Raw genomic sequence first — 19,676 nt, forward strand, 5'->3', positions numbered from 1 at the left:
TTGCAAAGCAGTATTTTGTTCTTCTTTGCATACTTTTGTCGTTTTTACCATTTAAATGTATTTGCTTTTTCTGAAGCAGTCTTTGGTAAAAAAGTTATTCAGGCAGCTGTCTCAGTTTGATTCTACCGCTTTTGATTTAAGTTTTTTCAAGGAAAACTTAATTATGTTGTGGATTTAATTTCTCAGTGGAAATTACTGTTATTTTATCCCTCCCTCTCTAGTGACTCTTCTGTGGACTTCCACATCTTGGGTATTGCTATCCCATACGTCACTAGCTCATGGACTCTTGCCACTTACATAAATTATGTTTTCTTTCTTCATGTAAGAACTTACCTAATAAATTAATTTCATATTGGCAAGAGTCCATGAGACCCACCCTTTTTATGGTGGTTGTTTTTTTTGTATAAAAGCACAATTATATTTCCAGTTCCTCTTTTTGTATGCTTTTTAATCCTTTTGTTATCACCTCACTACTTGGCTATTTGTTAAACTGAATTGTGGGTGTGGTGCCCCCTCCTGGTAGGAATGTATATCCCATACTTCACTAGCTCATGGACACTTGCCAATATGAAAGAAATGAATTTATCAGGTAAGTTTTTACATAGTTTTTCTTTTTCAAGATACGATGAGTCCAAGGATTTCCTCCTTACTTGTGGGATATTGCCTCCTGGTCAGCAGGAGGAGACAACACCACAGAAGATATGTATAAATAGCTCCTCCCTTCCCTCCCAACCCAGTCATTCTCTTTGCCTGTGTTAATGATAAGAAGAGGCAAAGTGAGGTGTTAGTTTAGATTCTTCAATCAAGAGTTTGTTTTTAAAATGGTACCAGTGAGTGCTATTTTATTCAGGGTGTAGCTGTATTCCTTGTCGGCCTCTAGAGTAGAGCTACAGGTGGCTTTTAAGCAATGGGAACTGGGGAGATTTTCATTCTCTCTCTGCGCCTCCCATACTATGTGCTGCCCTGCTGATGATGGTATTAGCGGATATTATCTAAGACCCTGTTTGTTCCCACAGACCTACAGAAGGAGATGAGGACCCCTTCCTCATGTGGGACAGATCATGCTGTCGCTCAGCATTGAGGTATGTGCAGCCGTTTAATTTCTAGGACACTAAGTACCTCAGAACAGACTGTCCTTTATTTTCTATATACAGTACGGGTAATCAACTTGCTCAAATCCTTATATGCATGTATATTCCCCTCTATATTACTCTGTGTCAGCCATTACTACTGGGGGTTTGTTATTGCTGCAATCACTCTGCAGGACATTGATGCAGTCATGTCATCTACCCTTTCTGAGGCGTTATCTGCCTTTCCGGTACTCCAACGCAAACACAGTAGGAAGGATAACCTTATGGTCAATACAGCTTCTGATGCTTTGATGGCAATCTCAGACGTTCCCTACCAGGGTGCTGAATTGGAGGGTATGGAGGTTCTATCCGAGGGGGAGCTTTCTGACTCAGGAAGTGGCTTACCTCTGATGGATCCAGATACGGTTTCCTTCAGGTTTAAACTTGAACACCTCCGCCTGTTATTGAGGGAGGTTTTGGTGCCTCTGGACGACTGATTCAATTGTGGTTCCTCCAGAGAAATTGAGTAAGTTGGACAGATACTTAGAGGTCCCTTCTTATTCGGATGTATTTCCTGTTCCTAAGAGAACTTCAGAAATTATTGCTAAGGAATGGGAGAGACGGGGTATTCCTTTTTCCCCTTCTCCAGTTTTCAAGAAGATGTACCCTATAGCTGACGCCATTAGGGACTCTTGGCAGACGGTCCCTAGGGTGGAGGGAGCTATTTCAACCTTAGCTAAACGAACTACTATCCTTATCGAGGATAGTTGTGCTTTTAAGGACCCTATGGATAAGAAATTGGAGGGTCTGCTTAAAAAAAAATATATGTTCATCAGGGGTTGCTATTGCAACCGGCGGCCTGCATTGTTACGACTGCGGCTGCTTATTGGTTTGATGCTTTAGAAGAGTCTCTTAAAACTGAGACTTCTTTAGAAGAAATACAAGATAGAATTAAAGCTCTTAAGATAGCTAATTCTTTTATTACAGATGCTTCCTTTCAGATTACCAAATTTGCGGCTAAGAGTTCAGGGTTTTCCATCTTAGCACGCAGAGCTTTATCGTTAAAATCTTGGTCTGCAGATGTATCTAAGTCTAAGCTTTTGGCTATTCCGTACAAGGGGAAGACCCTGTTCAGACCTGACTTGAAAAAAATTATTTCTGACATTACGGGAGGTAAGGGTCATCTCCTCCCTCAAGATAAGAAATCCAAATAGAGAGGTCGGCAAAGTAATTTTCCTTCCTTTCGAAACTTCAAGGGAATTCCCCCTTCCTCTTCCTCAAAGCAGGAAGGTAACTATTTGCAAACCAAGTACAGCTGGAGACCGACTCAGTCTTAGCTGATGACAGAAGTAGCCAAGATAATATAGTGGGTGGCGTCTCACTCCTGCCATCTGTCAGCGATTCACATCCCAGGGTTGGAAAACTGGGAGGCGGATTTTCTGAGCAGACAGACGTTTCATCCGGGAGAGTGGGAACTTCATCCGGAGGTATTTTCCGACCTGATTCTCAGATGGGGCAGCCCAGAGTTGGATCTCATGGGGTCTCGTCAGAATGCCAAACTTCCGAGATACGGGTCCAGGGATCCCGAGGCCGAGCTGATAGATGCCTTGGCAGTGCCTTGGTCTTTCAGCCTAGCTTATGTATTCCCTCCGTTTGCTCTTCTCCCCCGGGTGATTGCTCGAGTCAAACAGGGGCGATGAGGATCATCGATGCCCTCTCCTGTGTGGCCTCGCAGGATTTAGTATGCCGATCTGGTGGACATGTCGTCTCAGCCACCGTGGAAGCTCCCATTAAGGAACGACCTGCTCATTCAGGGTCCCTTCCATCATCCGAATCTAGTTTCTCTGCAGCTGACTGCTTGGAGATTAAACGCTTAATTTTGTCTATTCGTGGGTTTTCCGATTCGGTTATAGATACCTTGATTCAGGCATGTAAGCCTGTTAGTAGAAAAATTTACCATAAGATATGGCGTAAATATCTTTATTGGTGTGAATCCAAGGGCTACTCATGAATTTAAAAAAAGGTTTGTAGAGAGTTGCGCCCGTAGATTTTAGGGCTGAAGGTAGAGTATAGTCAAATAATAATATAATTGTATTTATACCCACAGTATTTCTGCAAGTGTATATCTAGAAATTATTTAAGGTTATGTATAAACACTTAATTACCTAATATAGTATAGATATTTTTATTTTATAAATGCATTGAAAACATATATATTACTAAAAATCAAATACAATTTAAAAGTCAAATACAGTTTAAAAATCAAGTATAGTTTAAAAAATTATATAATACTTGAATATTCCACAATGTATCAAAGTCTCAGAAATATGTAACTGCAAAATTGCAACAGTTAGGTTGTTAGTTTATTGTTAGATACTTAATGTATTATTCCCTGGTTTTTAGTATATTAGACTTCCTTTAACAGTTCAGAGTATGTTCGTCTGTTTACAGCATTCAGTTTGATATGAAATGTCTTTATACGGAAAGGGCTTTTTCCAGCCGTTAAACAGTTCAGACAAGCCTTGACAATAGAATAGCCAATCAGCTTATAGGGCTTAAATTCAAATTTCAGTCCGATATATAGGCAATTTTTATAATCCACAATTTCTTTGATATATGCCCTTCTGCTTGTTTCAGTAGCGTTAGTTATATTGTTCAAATCTCCTGAGTAACGTGAATATTATTAACTTTTGTGAACTTTAAGATTCCTAGTTTGGTGCAACTTTCTAACCGCACAGTTAGCGTGTAGGGGGGCCCTTATCTTTGCTGGTTCTTTCGTTGCTGGTATCCACTTAGATGCAATCTGATATTTATTAGCGTATTTCAGCTGTATTTGAGCTTACCCCTTATTTGTAACCGGGTATCTTGGAAAGTGCCCAACAAATTCCGTTTTGTATCCTTCAGCTGAATTTGTGTCAGCTATTTCAAATGTGATTCCAGCTGTCAGTGCCGATCAGCCGCTCTGTGGTGAAAAACTTTACTTTCTCCTGGATTTTAGCTGAACTCGTATCAGCTGTTTGTTAACACAATTTCACAGTCTCAAACTTCCTTCAAATCTACGCGTTTCAGCATCGTACTGATGCCTTTATCAAGATGACAGGAAGTTGGCCGGAGTCCATCTTTTATATCCACTACTTAAAGGGATTTTTATTTCTTAAAGGGATCTTGTTTGTGTATAATGAATATATATACTATGAAATGTTATCTTATTGTCTTTCACAACTACAAATAATTCATTAAAATTCTATGCATTAATAAATTATACAAAAAATTGACTATTTCTAACATACACATAATATTAAAATACTGGCAATTTATAATTAAAACAATTTAAAATTTGAATAACGCTAATACAAAGATTCTGAACGAACTCATCTTTATGCATCTTAATTTAAATTCAATTATAGTGATGTAGCAGTTTTCACATACTATACTATTTCTTAAAAACTTCATTAAAAATACTCCATAGATATTCATAAAAACTATACGTCATATTTCTCCAACATAGGTGTGTCCGGTCCACGGCGTCATCCTTACTTGTGGGATATTCTCTTCCCCAACAGGAAATGGCAAAGAGCCCAGCAAAGCTGGTTACATGATCCCTCCTAGGCTCCGCCTTCCCCAGTCATTCTCTTTGCCGTTGTACAGGCAACATCTCCACGGAGATGGCTTAGAGTTTTTTGGTGTTTAAATGTAGTTTTTATTCTTCAATCAAGAGTTTGTTATTTTAAAATAGTGCTGGTATGTACTATTTACTCTGAAACAGAAAAGAGATGAAGATTTCTGTTTGTAAGAGGAAAATGATTTTAGCAACCGTTACTAAAATCGATGGCTGTTTCCACACAGGACTGTTGAGAGGAATTAACTTCAGTTGGGGGAAACAGTGAGCAGACTTTTGCTGCTTGAGGTATGACACATTTCTAACAAGACTTGGTAATGCTGGAAGCTGTCATTTTCCCTATGGGATCCGGTAAGCCATTTTTATTAAATAAGAATAAAGGGCTTCACAAGGGCTTTAAAGACTGGTAGACATTTTTCTGGGCTAAAACGATTGATATATAAGCATTTTTAATACTTCATAGTTTTGAGGAGTTATTTTATTCTTGGGAATTATGTAAAATAACCGGCAGGCACTGTATTGAACACCTTTTTCACTGGGGGCCTTCTCTAATCATAGGCAGAGCCTCATTTTCGCGCCTCTATTGCGCAGTTGTTTTTGGGAAGCAAGACATGCAGATACATGTGTGAGGAGCTCAGATACATCGAAAAGACTTTCTGAAGGCGTCATTTGGTATCGTATTCCCCTTTGGGCTTGGTTGGGTCTCAGCAAAGCAGATACCAGGGACTGTATAGGGGTTAAATATAAAAACGGCTCCGGTTCCGTTATTTTAAGAGTTAAAGCTTTCAAATTTGGTGTGCAATACTTTTAAGGCTTTAAGACACTGTGGTGAAATTTTGGTGAATTTTGAACAATTCCTTCATACTTTTTCACATTTTCAGAAATAAAGTGTGTTCAGTTTAAAATTTAAAGTGACAGTAACGGTTTTATTTTAAAACGTTTTTTGTACTTTGTTATCAAGTTTATGCCTGTTTAACATGTCTGAACTACCAGATAGACTGTGTTCTGTATGTGGGGAAGCCAAGGTTCCTTCTCATTTAAATAGATGTGATTTATGTGACACAAAATTTAGAGAAAATGATGCCCAAGATGATTCCTCAAGTGAGGGGAGTAAGCATGGTACTGCATCATCCCCTCCTTCGTCTACGCCAGTCTTGCCCACACAGGAGGCCCCTAGTACATCTAGTGCGCCAATACTCCTTACTATGCAACAATTAACGGCTGTAATGGATAATTCTATCAAAAACATTTTAGCCAAAATGCCCACTTATCAGCGAAAGCGCGACTGCTCTGTTTTAGAAAATACTGAAGAGCATGAGGACGCTGATGATATTGGTTCTGAAGTGCCCCTACACCAGTCTGAGGGGGCCAGGGAGGTTTTGTCTGAGGGAGAAATTTCAGATTCAGGGAAAATTTCTCAACAAGCTGAACCTGATGTGATTACATTCAAATTTAAATTGGAACATCTCCGCGCTCTGCTTAAGGAGGTGTTATCTACTCTGGATGATTGTGAGAATTTGGTCATTCCAGAGAAATTATGTAAGATGGACAAGTTCCTAGAGGTCCCGGGGCCCCCCGAAGCTTTTCCTATACCCAAGCGGGTGGCGGACATTGTAAACAAAGAATGGGAAAGGCCCGGCATACCTTTTGTCCCTCCCCCTATATTTAAGAAATTGTTTCCTATGGTCGACCCCAGAAAGGACTTATGGCAGACAGTCCCCAAGGTCGAGGGGGCGGTTTCTACTCTAAACAAATGCACTACTATCCCTATAGAAGATAGTTGTGCTTTCAAAGATCCTATGGATAAAAAATTAGAGGGTTTGCTTAAAAAGATGTTTGTTCAGCAAGGTTACCTTCTACAACCAATTTCATGCATGGTTCCTGTCACTACAGCAGCGTGTTTCTGGTTCGATGAACTAGAAAAGTCGCTCAATAATGATTCTTCTTATGAGGAGATTATGGACAGAATTCATGCTCTCAAATTGGCTAACTCTTTTACTTTAGACGCCACTTTGCAATTGGCTAGATTAGCAGCGAAAAATTCAGGGTTTGCTATTGTGGCACGCAGAGCGCTTTGGCTAAAATCTTGGTCAGCGGATGCGTCTTCCAAGAACAAATTGCTTAACATACCTTTCAAGGGGAAAACGCTGTTTGGCCCTGACTTGAAAGAGATTATTTCTGATATCACTGGGGGTAAGGGCCACGCCCTTCCTCAGGATAGGTCTTTCAAGGCTAAAAATAAACCAAATTTTCGTCCCTTTCGCAGAAACGGACCAGCCCCAAGTGCTACATCCTCTAAGCAAGAGGGTAATACTTCTCAAACCAAGCCAGCCTGGAGGCCAATGCAAGGCTGGAACAAAGGTAAGCAGGCCAAGAAACCTGCCACTGCTACCAAGACAGCATGAGATGTTGGCCCCCGATCCGGGACCGGATCTGGTGGGGGGCAGACTTTCTCTCTTCGCTCAGGCTTGGGCAAGAGATGTTCTGGATCCTTGGGCGCTAGAAATAGTCTCCCAAGGTTATCTTCTGGAATTCAAGGAGCTTCCCCCAAGGGGGAGGTTCCACAGGTCTCAATTGTCTTCAGACCACATAAAAAGACAGGCATTCTTACATTGTGTAGAAGACCTGTTAAGAATGGGAGTGATTCATCCTGTTCCATTAGGAGAACAAGGGATGGGATTCTACTCCAATCTGTTCATAGTTCCCAAAAAAGAGGGAACATTCAGACCAATCTTAGATCTCAAGATCCTTAACAAGTTTCTCAAGGTTCCATCGTTCAAAATGGAAACCATTCGGACAATTCTTCCTTCCATCCAGGAAGGTCAATTCATGACCACGGTGGATTTAAAGGATGCGTATCTACATATTCCTATCCACAAGGAACATCATCGGTTCCTAAGGTTCGCCTTTCTGGACAAGCATTACCAGTTTGTGGCACTTCCATTCGGATTAGCCACTGCTCCAAGAATTTTCACAAAGGTACTGGGGTCCCTTCTAGCGGTGCTACGACCAAGGGGCATTGCAGTAGTACCTTACTTGGACGACATACTGATTCAAGCGTCGTCCCTACCACAAGCAAAGGCTCATACGGACATTGTCCTGGCCTTTCTCAGATCTCACGGGTGGAAAGTGAACGTAGAAAAAAGTTCTCTATCTCCGTCAACAAGAGTTCCCTTCCTGGGAACAATAATAGACTCCTTAGAAATGAGGATTTTTCTGACAGAGGCCAGAAAATCAAAACTTCTAAGCTCTTGTCAAGTACTTCATTCTGTTCCTCTTCCTTCCATAGCGCAGTGCATGGAAGTAATAGGTTTGATGGTCGCGGCAATGGACATAGTTCCTTTTGCGCGAATTCATCTGAGACCATTACAACTGTGCATGCTCAGTCAGTGGAATGGGGATTATACAGACTTGTCTCCGACGATACAAGTAGATCAGAGGACCAGAGATTCACTCCGTTGGTGGCTGACCCTGGACAACCTGTCACAGGGGATGAGCTTCCGCAGACCAGAGTGGGTCATTGTCACGACCGACGCCAGTCTGGTGGGCTGGGGCGCGGTCTGGGAACCCCTGAAAGCTCAGGGTCTTTGGTCTCGGGAAGAATCTCTTCTCCCCATAAATATTCTGGAACTGAGAGCGATATTCAATGCTCTCAAGACTTGGCCTCAGCTAGCAAAGGCCAAATTCATACGGTTTCAATCAGACAACATGACAACTGTTGCATATATCAACCATCAGGGGGGAACAAGGAGTTCCCTGGCGATGGAAGAAGTGACCAAAATCATTCAATGGGCGGAGACTCACTCCTGCCACTTGTCTGCAATCCACATCCCAGGAGTGGAAAACTGGGAAGCGGATTTTCTGAGTCGTCAGACATTTCATCCGGGGGAGTGGGAACTCCATCCGGAAATCTTTGCCCAAATTACTCAATTGTGGGGCATTCCAGACATGGATCTGATGGCGTCTCGTCAGAACTTCAAGGTTCCTTGCTACGGGTCCAGATCCAGGGATCCCAAGGCGACTCTAGTAGATGCACTAGTAGCACCTTGGACCTTCAACCTAGCTTATGTATTCCCACCGTTTCCTCTCATCCCCAGGCTGGTAGCCAGGATCAGTCAGGAGAGGGCATCGGTGATCTTGATAGCTCCTGCGTGGCCACGCAGGACTTGGTATGCAGACCTGGTGAATGTCATCGGCTCCACCATGGAAGCTACCTTTGAGACAGGACCTTCTTGTTCAAGGTCCGTTCGAACATCCGAATCTGGCCTCACTCCAACTGACTGCTTGGAGATTGAACGCTTGATTTTATCAAAGCGAGGGTTCTCAGATTCTGTCATTGATACTCTTGTTCAGGCCAGAAAGCCTGTAACTAGAAAAATCTACCATAAAATATGGAAGAAATATATCTGTTGGTGTGAATCTAAAGGATTCCCATGGAACAAGATAAAAATTCCTAAGATTCTATCCTTTCTTCAAGAAGGTTTGGAGAAAGGATTATCTGCAAGTTCTTTGAAGGGACAGATCTCTGCTTTATCTGTTTTACTTCACAAAAAGCTGGCGGCTGTGCCAGATGTTCAAGCTTTTGTTCAGGCTCTGGTTAGAATCAAGCCTGTTTACAAGCCTTTGACTCCTCCTTGGAGTCTCAATTTAGTTCTTTCAGTTCTTCAGGGGGTTCCGTTTGAACCCTTACATTCCGTAGATATTAAGTTATTATCTTGGAAAGTTTTGTTTTTGGTTGCAATTTCTTCTGCTAGAAGAGTTTCAGAGTTATCTGCTCTGCAGTGTTCTCCTCCTTATCTGGTGTTCCATGCAGATAAGGTGGTTTTGCGTACTAAACCTGGTTTTCTTCCGAAAGTTGTTTCTAACAAAAACATTAACCAGGAGATAGTCGTGCCTTCTTTGTGTCCGAATCCAGTTTCAAAGAAGGAACGTTTGTTGCACAATTTGGATGTAGTTCGTGCTCTAAAATTCTATTTAGATGCTACAAAGGATTTCAGACAAACATCTTCCTTGTTTGTTGTTTATTCTGGTAAAAGGAGAGGTCAAAAAGCAACTTCTACCTCTCTCTCTTTTTGGCTTAAAAGCATCATCAGATTGGCTTATGAGACTGCCGGACGGCAGCCTCCTGAAAGAATCACAGCTCATTCCACTAGGGCTGTGGCTTCCACATGGGCCTTCAAGAACGAGGCTTCTGTTGATCAGATATGTAAGGCAGCGACTTGGTCTTCACTGCACACTTTTACCAAATTTTACAAATTTGATACTTTTGCTTCTTCTGAGGCTATTTTTGGGAGAAAGGTTTTGCAAACCGGGGTGCCTTCCATCTAGGTGACCTGATTTGCTCCCTCCCATCATCCGTGTCCTAAAGCTTTGGTATTGGTTCCCACAAGTAAGGATGACGCCGTGGACCGGACACACCTATGTTGGAGAAAACAGAATTTATGTTTACCTGATAAATTACTTTCTCCAACGGTGTGTCCGGTCCACGGCCCGCCCTGGTTTTTTAATCAGGTCTGATAATTTATTTTCTTTAACTACAGTCACCACGGTATCATATGATTTCTCCTATGCAAATATTCCTCCTTTACGTCGGTCGAATGACTGGGGAAGGCGGAGCCTAGGAGGGATCATGTGACCAGCTTTGCTGGGCTCTTTGCCATTTCCTGTTGGGGAAGAGAATATCCCACAAGTAAGGATGACGCCGTGGACCGGACACACCGTTGGAGAAAGTAACTTATCAGGTAAACATAAATTCTGTTATTATCAACTTCATAGGTGTAAAACGTGTATAAAATTCTAATATATATATATATATATATCATTAATAATAAATAACAATTTTATGGGGATTATACTAAAATATTTTGGACTTAATTAAAGGATTTATCTTTTCATAAGGACCAGGAAATGGCAAAGAGCACAGCAAAAGCTGTCCATATAGTCCCTCCTAGGCTCCGCCCACCCCAGTCATTCTCTTTGCCGCTGAAAAAAGCAGCATCTCCACGGAGATGGTGAAGAGTATGTGGTGTTTAGTTGTAGTTTTTTATTCTACTATCAAGAGTTTGTTATTTTAAAATAGTGCTGGTATGTACTATATACTCTGAAACAGAAAAAGATGAAGAGTTCTGTTTGTGAGAGGAATAGGATTTTAGCAGCAGTAACTAAAATCGTTTGCTGTTTCCACATAGGACTGTTGAGATGAGATAACTTCAGTTGGGGGAAACAGTTAGCAGACTTTTCTGCTTAAGGTATGACTAGCCATATTTCTAACAAGACTGAGTAATGCTGGAAGGCTGTCATTTTCCCCATCATGGGGACCGGTAAGCCATTTTCTTAGTCTCAAACAGAATAAAGGGCTTAATATGGGCTATAAAACTGGTAGACACTTTTATGGGCTAGATCGATTGCTTTTTTTGGGCATTTTATACAGCATGATGTTGAAATTCACACTTTATAACTTGGGGAACGTTTTTTTTTTTTACGTCAGGCACTGGTTAGACACCTTCCCAGTCAGGAAGGGCCTTCTATGTAGTAGGCAGAGCCTCATTTTCGCGCCATTACTGCGCAGTTACTTTTGAGAGCTGGACATGCAGCTGCATGTGTGTGGGTCTGGAAGTAGTTGGAAAGGTTCCTAGAAGGCTTCATTTGGTATCGTATTCCCCCCTGGGTTTGGTAAAGTCGCAGCAAAGGCTGTAACTGGGACTGTAGAGGGGTTAAAACTGTAAACGGCTCCGGTTTCGTCATTTTAAGGGTTAAAGGTCTGAAATTTGGGGTGCAATGCTTTTAAGACACTGTGGTGAAAATTTGGTTAAAATTGAACAATTGCTTCATAGTTTTTCACATATTCAGTAAAAAAGTGTGCCCTGTTTAAAATTTAAAGAAACAGTAACGGTTTTGTTTTAAAACGGTTTTTGTATTTTATTGACAAGTTTAAGCCCGTTTAACATGTTTGTGCCTTCAGATAAACTATGTTCTGTATGTATGGAAGCCAATGTGTCTCCCCCTTCAAAATTGTGTGATAATTGTGCCATAGCGTCCAAACAAAGTAAGGACAGTATTGCCACAAATAGTAAAGTTGCCCAAGATGATTCATCAGATGAAGGGAGTAGACATAGTTCTACATCATCTCCTTCTGTGTCTACACCAGTTTTGCCCACGCAGGAGACCCCTAGTATTTCTAGCGCGCCAATGCTTGTTACTATGCAACAATTGACGGCAGTAATGGATAACTCCATAGCAAATATTTTATCCAAAATGCCTGCATTTCAGAGAAAGCGCGATTGCTCTGTTTTAAACACTGTAGAGCAGGAGGGCGCTGAGGATAATTGCTCTGTCATACCCTCACACCAATCTGAAGTGGCCATGAGGGAGGTTTTGTCAGACGGGGAAATTTCTGATTCAGGTAGAATTTCTCAACAGGCAGAACCTGATGTTGTGACATTTAAATTAGAGCATCTCCGCGCACTGCTTAAGGAGGTGCTATCTACTCTGGATGATTGTGACAACCTGGTCATTCCAGAAAAATTGTGCAAGATGGACAAGTTCCTAGAGGTTCCGGTGCACCCCGACGCTTTTCCTATACCCAAGCGGGTGGCGGACATAGTGAATAAGGAGTGGGAGAAGCCCGGCATACCTTTTGTCCCCCCTCCTATATTTAAGAAATTATTTCCTATGGTCGACCCCAGAAAGGACTTATGGCAGACAGTCCCTAAGGTCGAGGGGGCAGTTTCTACACTAGCTAAGCACACTACTATTCCTATCGAGGATAATTGTGCTTTCAAAGATCCTATGGATAAAAAATTGGAGGGTTTGCTTAAAAAGATTTTTGTACAGCAAGGTTACCTCCTGCAACCTATTTCGTGCATTATTCCTGTCACTACAGCAGCGTGGTTCTGGTTCGAGGAACTAGAAAAGTCGCTCAGTAGAGAGACTCCGTATGAGGAGGTTATGGACAGAATTCACGCACTTAAGTTAGCTAATTCCTTTATTTTAGATGCCGCTTTGCAGTTAGCTAGATTAGCGGCGAAAAATTCAGGGTTTGCAATTGTGGCGCGCAGAGAGCTCTGGCTAAAGTCTTGGTCAGCGGATGTATCTTCCAAGACAAAGTTGCTTAATATCCCTTTCAAGGGTAAAACCCTTTTTGGTCCAGAATTGAAAGAGATTATCTCAGACATCACTGGGGGTAAGGGCCACGCCCTCCCACAAGATAGGCCTTTCAAGGCCAAGAATAAGTCTAATTTCTCCAACATAGGTGTGTCCGGTCCACGGCGTCATCCTTACTTGTGGGATATTCTCTTCCCCAACAGGAAATGGCAAAGAGCCCAGCAAAGCTGGTCACATGATCCCTCCTAGGCTCCGCCTTCCCCAGTCATTCTCTTTGCCGTTGTACAGGCAACATCTCCACGGAGATGGCTTAGTTTTTTAGTGTTTAACTGTAGTTTTTATTATTCAATCAAGAGTTTGTTATTTTAAAATAGTGCTGGTATGTACTATTTACTCTGAAACAGAAAAGAGATGAAGATTTCTGTTTGTAAGAGGAAAATGATTTTAGCAACCGTTACTAAAATCGATGGCTGTTCCACACAGGACTGTTGAGAGGAATTAACTTCAGTTGGGGGAACAGTGAGCAGACTTTTGCTGCTTGAGGTATGACACATTCTAACAAGACGATGTAATGCTGGAAGCTGTCATTTTCCCTATGGGATCCGGTAAGCCATTTTATTACAGACAGTAAATAAGGGCTTCACAAGGGCTTTTTAAGACTGTAGACATTTTCTGGGCTAAATCGATTTATATATAAACATATTTTATACTCCATAGCCTTGAGGAATTATTTTAATCTTGGGAATTTTGTAAAATAACCGGCAGGCACTGTATTGGACACCTTATTCTCTAGGGGCTTTCCCTAATCATAGGCAGAGTCTCATTTTCGCGCCTGTATTGCGCACTTGTTTTTGAGAAGCATGACATGCAGATGCATGTGTGAGGAGCTCTGATACATAGAAAAGACTTCTGAAGGCGTCATTTGGTATCGTATTCCCCTTTGGGCTTGGTTGGGTCTCAGCAAAGCAGATACCAGGGACTGTAAAGGGGTTAAATATAAAAACGGCTCCGGTTCCGTTATTTTAAGGGTTAAAGCTTCCAAATTTGGTGTGCAATACTTTTAAGGCTTTAAGACACTGTGGTGAAATTTTGGTGTATTTTGAACAATTCCTTCATACTTTTTCGCAATTGCAGTAAAGTGTGTTCAGTTTAAAATTTAAAGTGACAGTAACGGTTTTATTTTAAAACGTTTTTTGTACTTTGTTATCAAGTTTATGCCTGTTTAACATGTCTGAACTGCCAGATAGACTGTGTTCTGAATGTGGGGAAGCCAAGGTCCCTTCTCATTTAAATAGATGTGATTTATGTGACACAAAATTTAGAGAAAATGATGCCCAAGATGATTCCTCAAGTGAGGGGAGTAAGCATGGTACTGCATCATCCCCTCCTTCGTCTACACCAGTCTTGCCCACACAAGAGGCCCCTAGTACATCTAGCGCGCCAATACTCCTTACTATGCAACAATTAACGGCTGTAATGGATAATTCTATCAAAAACATTTTAGCCAAAATGCCCACTTATCAGCGAAAGCGCGACTGCTCTGTTTTAGAAAATACTGAAGAGCATGAGGACGCTGATGATATTGTTTCTGAAGGGCCCCTACACCAGTCTGAGGGGGCCAGGGAGGTTTTGTCTGAGGGAGAAATTTCAGATTCAGGGAAAATTTCTCAACAAGCTGAACCTGATGTGATTACATTTAAATTTATGTTGGAACATCTCCGCGCTCTGCTTAAGGAGGTGTTATCCACTCTGGATGATTGTGAGAATTTGGTCATCCCAGAGAAACTATGTAAAATGGACAAGTTCCTAGAGGTCCCGGGGCCCCCCGAAGCTTTTCCTATACCCAAGCGGGTGGCGGACATTGTAAATAAAGAATGGGAAAGGCCCGGTATACCTTTCGTCCCTCCCCCCATATTTAAAAAATTGTTTCCTATGGTCGACCCCAGAAAGGACTTATGGCAGACAGTCCCCAAGGTCGAGGGGGCGGTTTCTACTCTAAACAAACGCACCACTATACCCATAGAAGATAGTTGTGCTTTCAAAGATCCTATGGATAAAAAATTAGAAGGTTTGCTTAAAAAGATGTTTGTTCAGCAAGGTTACCTTCTACAACCAATTTCATGCATTGTCCCTGTCACTACAGCCGCGTGTTTCTGGTTCGATGAGCTAGAAAAGGCGATCACTAGTAATTCTCCTTCTTATGAGGAGATTATGGACAGAATCCGTGCTCTCAAATTGGCTAATTCTTTCACCCTAGACGCCACTTTGCAATTGGCTAGGTTAGCGGCGAAAAATTCTGGGTTTGCTATTGTGGCGCGCAGAGCGCTTTGGTTAAAGTCTTGGTCAGCGGATGCGTCTTCCAAGAACAAATTGCTTAACATTCCTTTCAAGGGGAAAACGCTGTTTGGCCCTGACTTGAAAGAGATTATCTCTGATATCACTGGGGGCAAGGGCCACGCCCTTCCTCAGGATAGGTCTTTCAAGGCCAAAAATAAACCTAATTTCCGTCCCTTTCGTAGAAACGGACCAGCCCCAAGTGCTACGTCCTCTAAGCAAGAGGGTAATACTTCTCAAGCCAAGCCAGCCTGGAGACCAATGCAAGGCTGGAACAAGGGAAAGCAGGCCAAGAAACCTGCCACTGCTACCAAGACAGCATGAGATGTTGGCCCCCGATCCGGGACCGGATCTGGTGGGGGGCAGACTCTCTCTCTTCGCTCAGGCTTGGGCAAGAGATGTTCTGGATCCTTGGGCGCTAGAAATAGTCTCCCAAGGTTATCTTCTGGAATTCAAAGGGCTTCCCCCAAGGGGGAGGTTCCACAGGTCTCAATTGTCTTCAGACCACATAAAAAAACAGGCATTCTTACATTGTGTAGAAGACCTGTTTAAAAATGGGAGTGATTCATCCTGTTCCATTAGGAGAACAAGGGATGGGGTTCTACTCCAATCTGTTCGTAGTTCCCAAAAAAGAGGGAACGTTCAGACCAATCTTAGATCTCAAGATCCTAAACAAGTTTCTCAAGGTTCCATCGTTAAAAATGGAAACCATTCGAACAATTCTTCCTTCCATCCAGGAAGGTCAATTCATGACCACGGTGGATTTAAAGGATGCGTATCTACATATTCCTATCCACAAGGAACATCATCGGTTCCTAAGGTTCGCATTCCTGGACAAGCATTACCAGTTTGTGGCACTTCCATTCGGATTAGCCACTGCTCCAAGGATTTTCACAAAGGTACTAGGGTCCCTTCTAGCGGTGCTAAGACCAAGGGGCATTGCAGTAGTACCTTACTTGGACGACATTCTGATTCAAGCGTCGTCCCTTCCTCTAGCAAAGGCTCACACGGACATTGTCCTGGCCTTTCTCAGATCTCACGGATGGAAAGTGAACGTAGAAAAGAGTTCTCTATCTCCGTCAACGAGGGTTCCCTTCTTGGGAACAATAATAGACTCCTTAGAAATGAGGATTTTTCTGACAGAGGCCAGAAAAACAAAACTTCTAAACTCTTGTCAAATACTTCATTCCGTTCCTCTTCCTTCCATAGCGCAGTGCATGGAAGTAATAGGTTTGATGGTAGCGGCAATGGACATAGTTCCTTTTGCGCGCATTCATCTAAGACCATTACAACTGTGCATGCTCAGTCAGTGGAATGGGGACTATACAGACTTGTCTCCGACGATACAAGTAAATCAGAGGACCAGAGATTCACTCCGTTGGTGGCTGTCCCTGGACAACCTGTCACAGGGGATGAGCTTCCGCAGACCAGAGTGGGTCATTGTCACGACCGACGCCAGTCTGATGGGCTGGGGCGCGGTCTGGGGACCCCTGAAAGCTCAGGGTCTTTGGTCTCGGGAAGAATCTCTTCTACCGATAAATATTCTGGAACTGAGAGCGATACTCAATGCTCTCAAGGCTTGGCCTCAGCTAGCAAAGGCCAAGTTCATACGGTTTCAATCAGACAACATGACGACTGTTGCGTACATCAACCATCAGGGGGGAACAAGGAGTTCCCTGGCGATGGAAGAAGTGACCAAAATCATTCAATGGGCGGAGACTCACTCCTGCCACTTGTCTGCAATCCACATCCCAGGAGTGGAAAATTGGGAAGCGGATTTTCTGAGTCGTCAGACATTACATCCGGGGGAGTGGGAACTCCATCCGGAAATCTTTGCCCAAATTACTCAACTGTGGGGCATTCCAGACATGGATCTGATGGCCTCTCGTCAGAACTTCAAGGTTCCTTGCTACGGGTCCAGATCCAGGGATCCCAAGGCGACTCTAGCAGATGCACTAGTAGCACCTTGGACCTTCAAACTAGCTTATGTATTCCCGCCGTTTCCTCTCATCCCCAGGCTGGTAGCCAGGATCAATCAGGAGAGGGCATCGGTGATCTTGATAGCTCCTGCGTGGCCACGCAGGACTTGGTATGCAGACCTGGTGAATATGTCATCGGCTCCACCATGGAAGCTACCTTTGAGACGAGACCTTCTTGTTCAAGGTCCGTTCGAACATCCGAATCTGGTCTCACTCCAACTGACTGCTTGGAGATTGAACGCTTGATCTTATCAAAGCGAGGGTTCTCAGATTCTGTTATTGATACTCTTGTTCAGGCCAGAAAGCCTGTAACTAGAAAAATTTACCACAAAATATGGAAAAAATATATCTGTTGGTGTGAATCTAAAGGATTCCCTTGGGACAAGGTAAAAATTCCTAAGATTCTATCCTTTCTTCAAGAAGGATTGGAGAAAGGATTATCTGCAAGTTCCTTGAAGGGACAGATTTCTGCCTTGTCTGTGTTACTTCACAAAAAGCTGGCAGCTGTGCCAGATGTTCAAGCCTTTGTTCAGGCTCTGGTTAGAATCAAGCCTGTTTACAGACCTTTGACTCCTCCTTGGAGTCTCAATTTAGTTCTTTCAGTTCTTCAGGGGGTTCCGTTTGAACCCTTACATTCCGTTGATATTAAGTTATTATCTTGGAAAGTTTTGTTTTTGGTTGCAATTTCTTCTGCTAGAAGAGTTTCAGAATTATCTGCTCTGCAGTGTTCTCCTCCTTATCTGGTGTTCCATGCAGATAAGGTGGTTTTACGTACTAAACCTGGTTTTCTTCCGAAAGTTGTTTCTAACAAAAACATTAACCAGGAGATAGTCGTGCCTTCTTTGTGTCCGAATCCAGTTTCAAAGAAGGAACGTTTGTTGCACAATTTGGATGTTGTTCGCGCTCTAAAATTCTATTTAGATGCTACAAAGGATTTTAGACAAACATCTTCCTTGTTTGTTGTTTATTCTGGTAAAAGGAGAGGTCAAAAAGCAACTTCTACCTCTCTCTCTTTTTGGATTAAAAGCATCATCAGATTGGCTTATGAGACTGCCGGACGGCAGCCTCCTGAAAGAATCACAGCTCATTCCACTAGGGCTGTGGCTTCCACATGGGCCTTCAAGAACGAGGCTTCTGTTGATCAGATATGTAAGGCAGCGACTTGGTCTTCACTGCACACTTTTACCAAAATTTACAAGTTTGATACTTTTGCTTCTTCTGAGGCTATTTTTGGGAGAAAGGTTTTGCAAACCGGGGTGCCTTCCATCTAGGTGACCTGATTTGCTCCCTCCCTTCATCCGTGTCCTAAAGCTTTGGTATTGGTTCCCACAAGTAAGGATGACGCCGTGGACCGGACACACCTATGTTGGAGGAAACAGAATTTCTCCAACATAGGTGTGTCCGGTCCACGGCGTCATCCTTACTTGTGGGATATTCTCTTCCCCAACAGGAAATGGCAAAGAGCCCAGCAAAGCTGGTCACATGATCCCTCCTAGGCTCCGCCTACCCTAGTCATTCTCTTTGCCGTTGTACAGGCAACATCTCCACGGAGATGGCTTAGAGTTTTTTAGTGTTTAACTGTAGTTTTTATTATTCAATCAAGAGTTTGTTATTTTGAAATAGTGCTGGTATGTACTATTTACTCAGAAACAGAAAAGAGATGAAGATTTCTGTTTGTATGAGGAAAATGATTTTAGCAACCGTCACTAAAATCCATGGCTGTTCCACACAGGACTGTTGAGAGCAATTAACTTCAGTTGGGGGAACAGTGAGCAGTCTCTTGCTGCTTGAGGTATGACACATTCTAACAAGACGATGTAATGCTGGAAGCTGTCATTTTCCCTATGGGATCCGGTAAGCCATGTTTATTAAGATCGTAAATAAGGGCTTCACAAGGGCTTATTAAGACTGTAGACTTTTTCTGGGCTAAATCGATTCATTATTAACACATATTTAGCCTTGAGGAATCATTTATTCTGGGTATTTTGATATAATAATATCGGCAGGCACTGTTTTAGACACCTTATTCTTTAGGGGCTTTCCCAAATCATAGGCAGAGCCTCATTTTCGCGCCGGTGTTGCGCACTTGTTTTTGAGAGGCATGACATGCAGTCGCATGTGAGAGGAGCTCTGATACTTAGAAAAGACTTTCTGAAGGCGTCATTTGGTATCGTATTCCCCTTTGGGCTTGGTTGGGTCTCAGCAAAGCAGATACCAGGGACTGTAAAGGGGTTAAAGTTAAAAACGGCTCCGGTTCCGTTATTTTAAGGGTTAAAGCTTCCAAATTTGGTGTGCAATACTTTTAAGGCTTTAAGACACTGTGGTGAAAATTTGGTGAATTTTGAACAATTCCTTCATGTTTTTTCGCAATTGCAGTAATAAAGTGTGTTCAGTTTAAAATTTAAAGTGACAGTAACGGTTTTATTTTAAAACGTTTTTGTACTTTGTTATCAAGTTTATGCCTGTTTAACATGTCTGAACTACCAGACTGTGTTCTGAATGTGGGGAAGCCAGAATTCCCATTCATTTAAATAAATGTGATTTATGTGACAATGACAATGATGCCCAAGA

The 19,676-nt window shown here is 42.4% G+C and overlaps 1 protein-coding gene across 1 annotated transcript in view; it reads left to right on the forward strand.

The window, feature by feature from the left end:
• Window positions 1-19,676, forward strand: part of LOC128648384 (von Willebrand factor A domain-containing protein 5A) — a 314,477-nt gene that overhangs the window by 117,427 nt on the left and 177,374 nt on the right. The window contains exons 8-10 of the mRNA XM_053700991.1: window positions 3,711-3,738; window positions 5,651-5,668; window positions 10,058-10,078. Coding sequence (XP_053556966.1) covers window positions 3,711-3,738; window positions 5,651-5,668; window positions 10,058-10,078 — 67 coding nt within the window. The remainder of the gene's footprint in view (window positions 1-3,710; window positions 3,739-5,650; window positions 5,669-10,057; window positions 10,079-19,676) is intronic.

The sequence above is a fragment of the Bombina bombina genome, chromosome 2 (genome assembly GCF_027579735.1).
Source record: "Bombina bombina isolate aBomBom1 chromosome 2, aBomBom1.pri, whole genome shotgun sequence".
NCBI classification, from domain to species: Eukaryota; Metazoa; Chordata; class Amphibia; order Anura; family Bombinatoridae; genus Bombina; species Bombina bombina.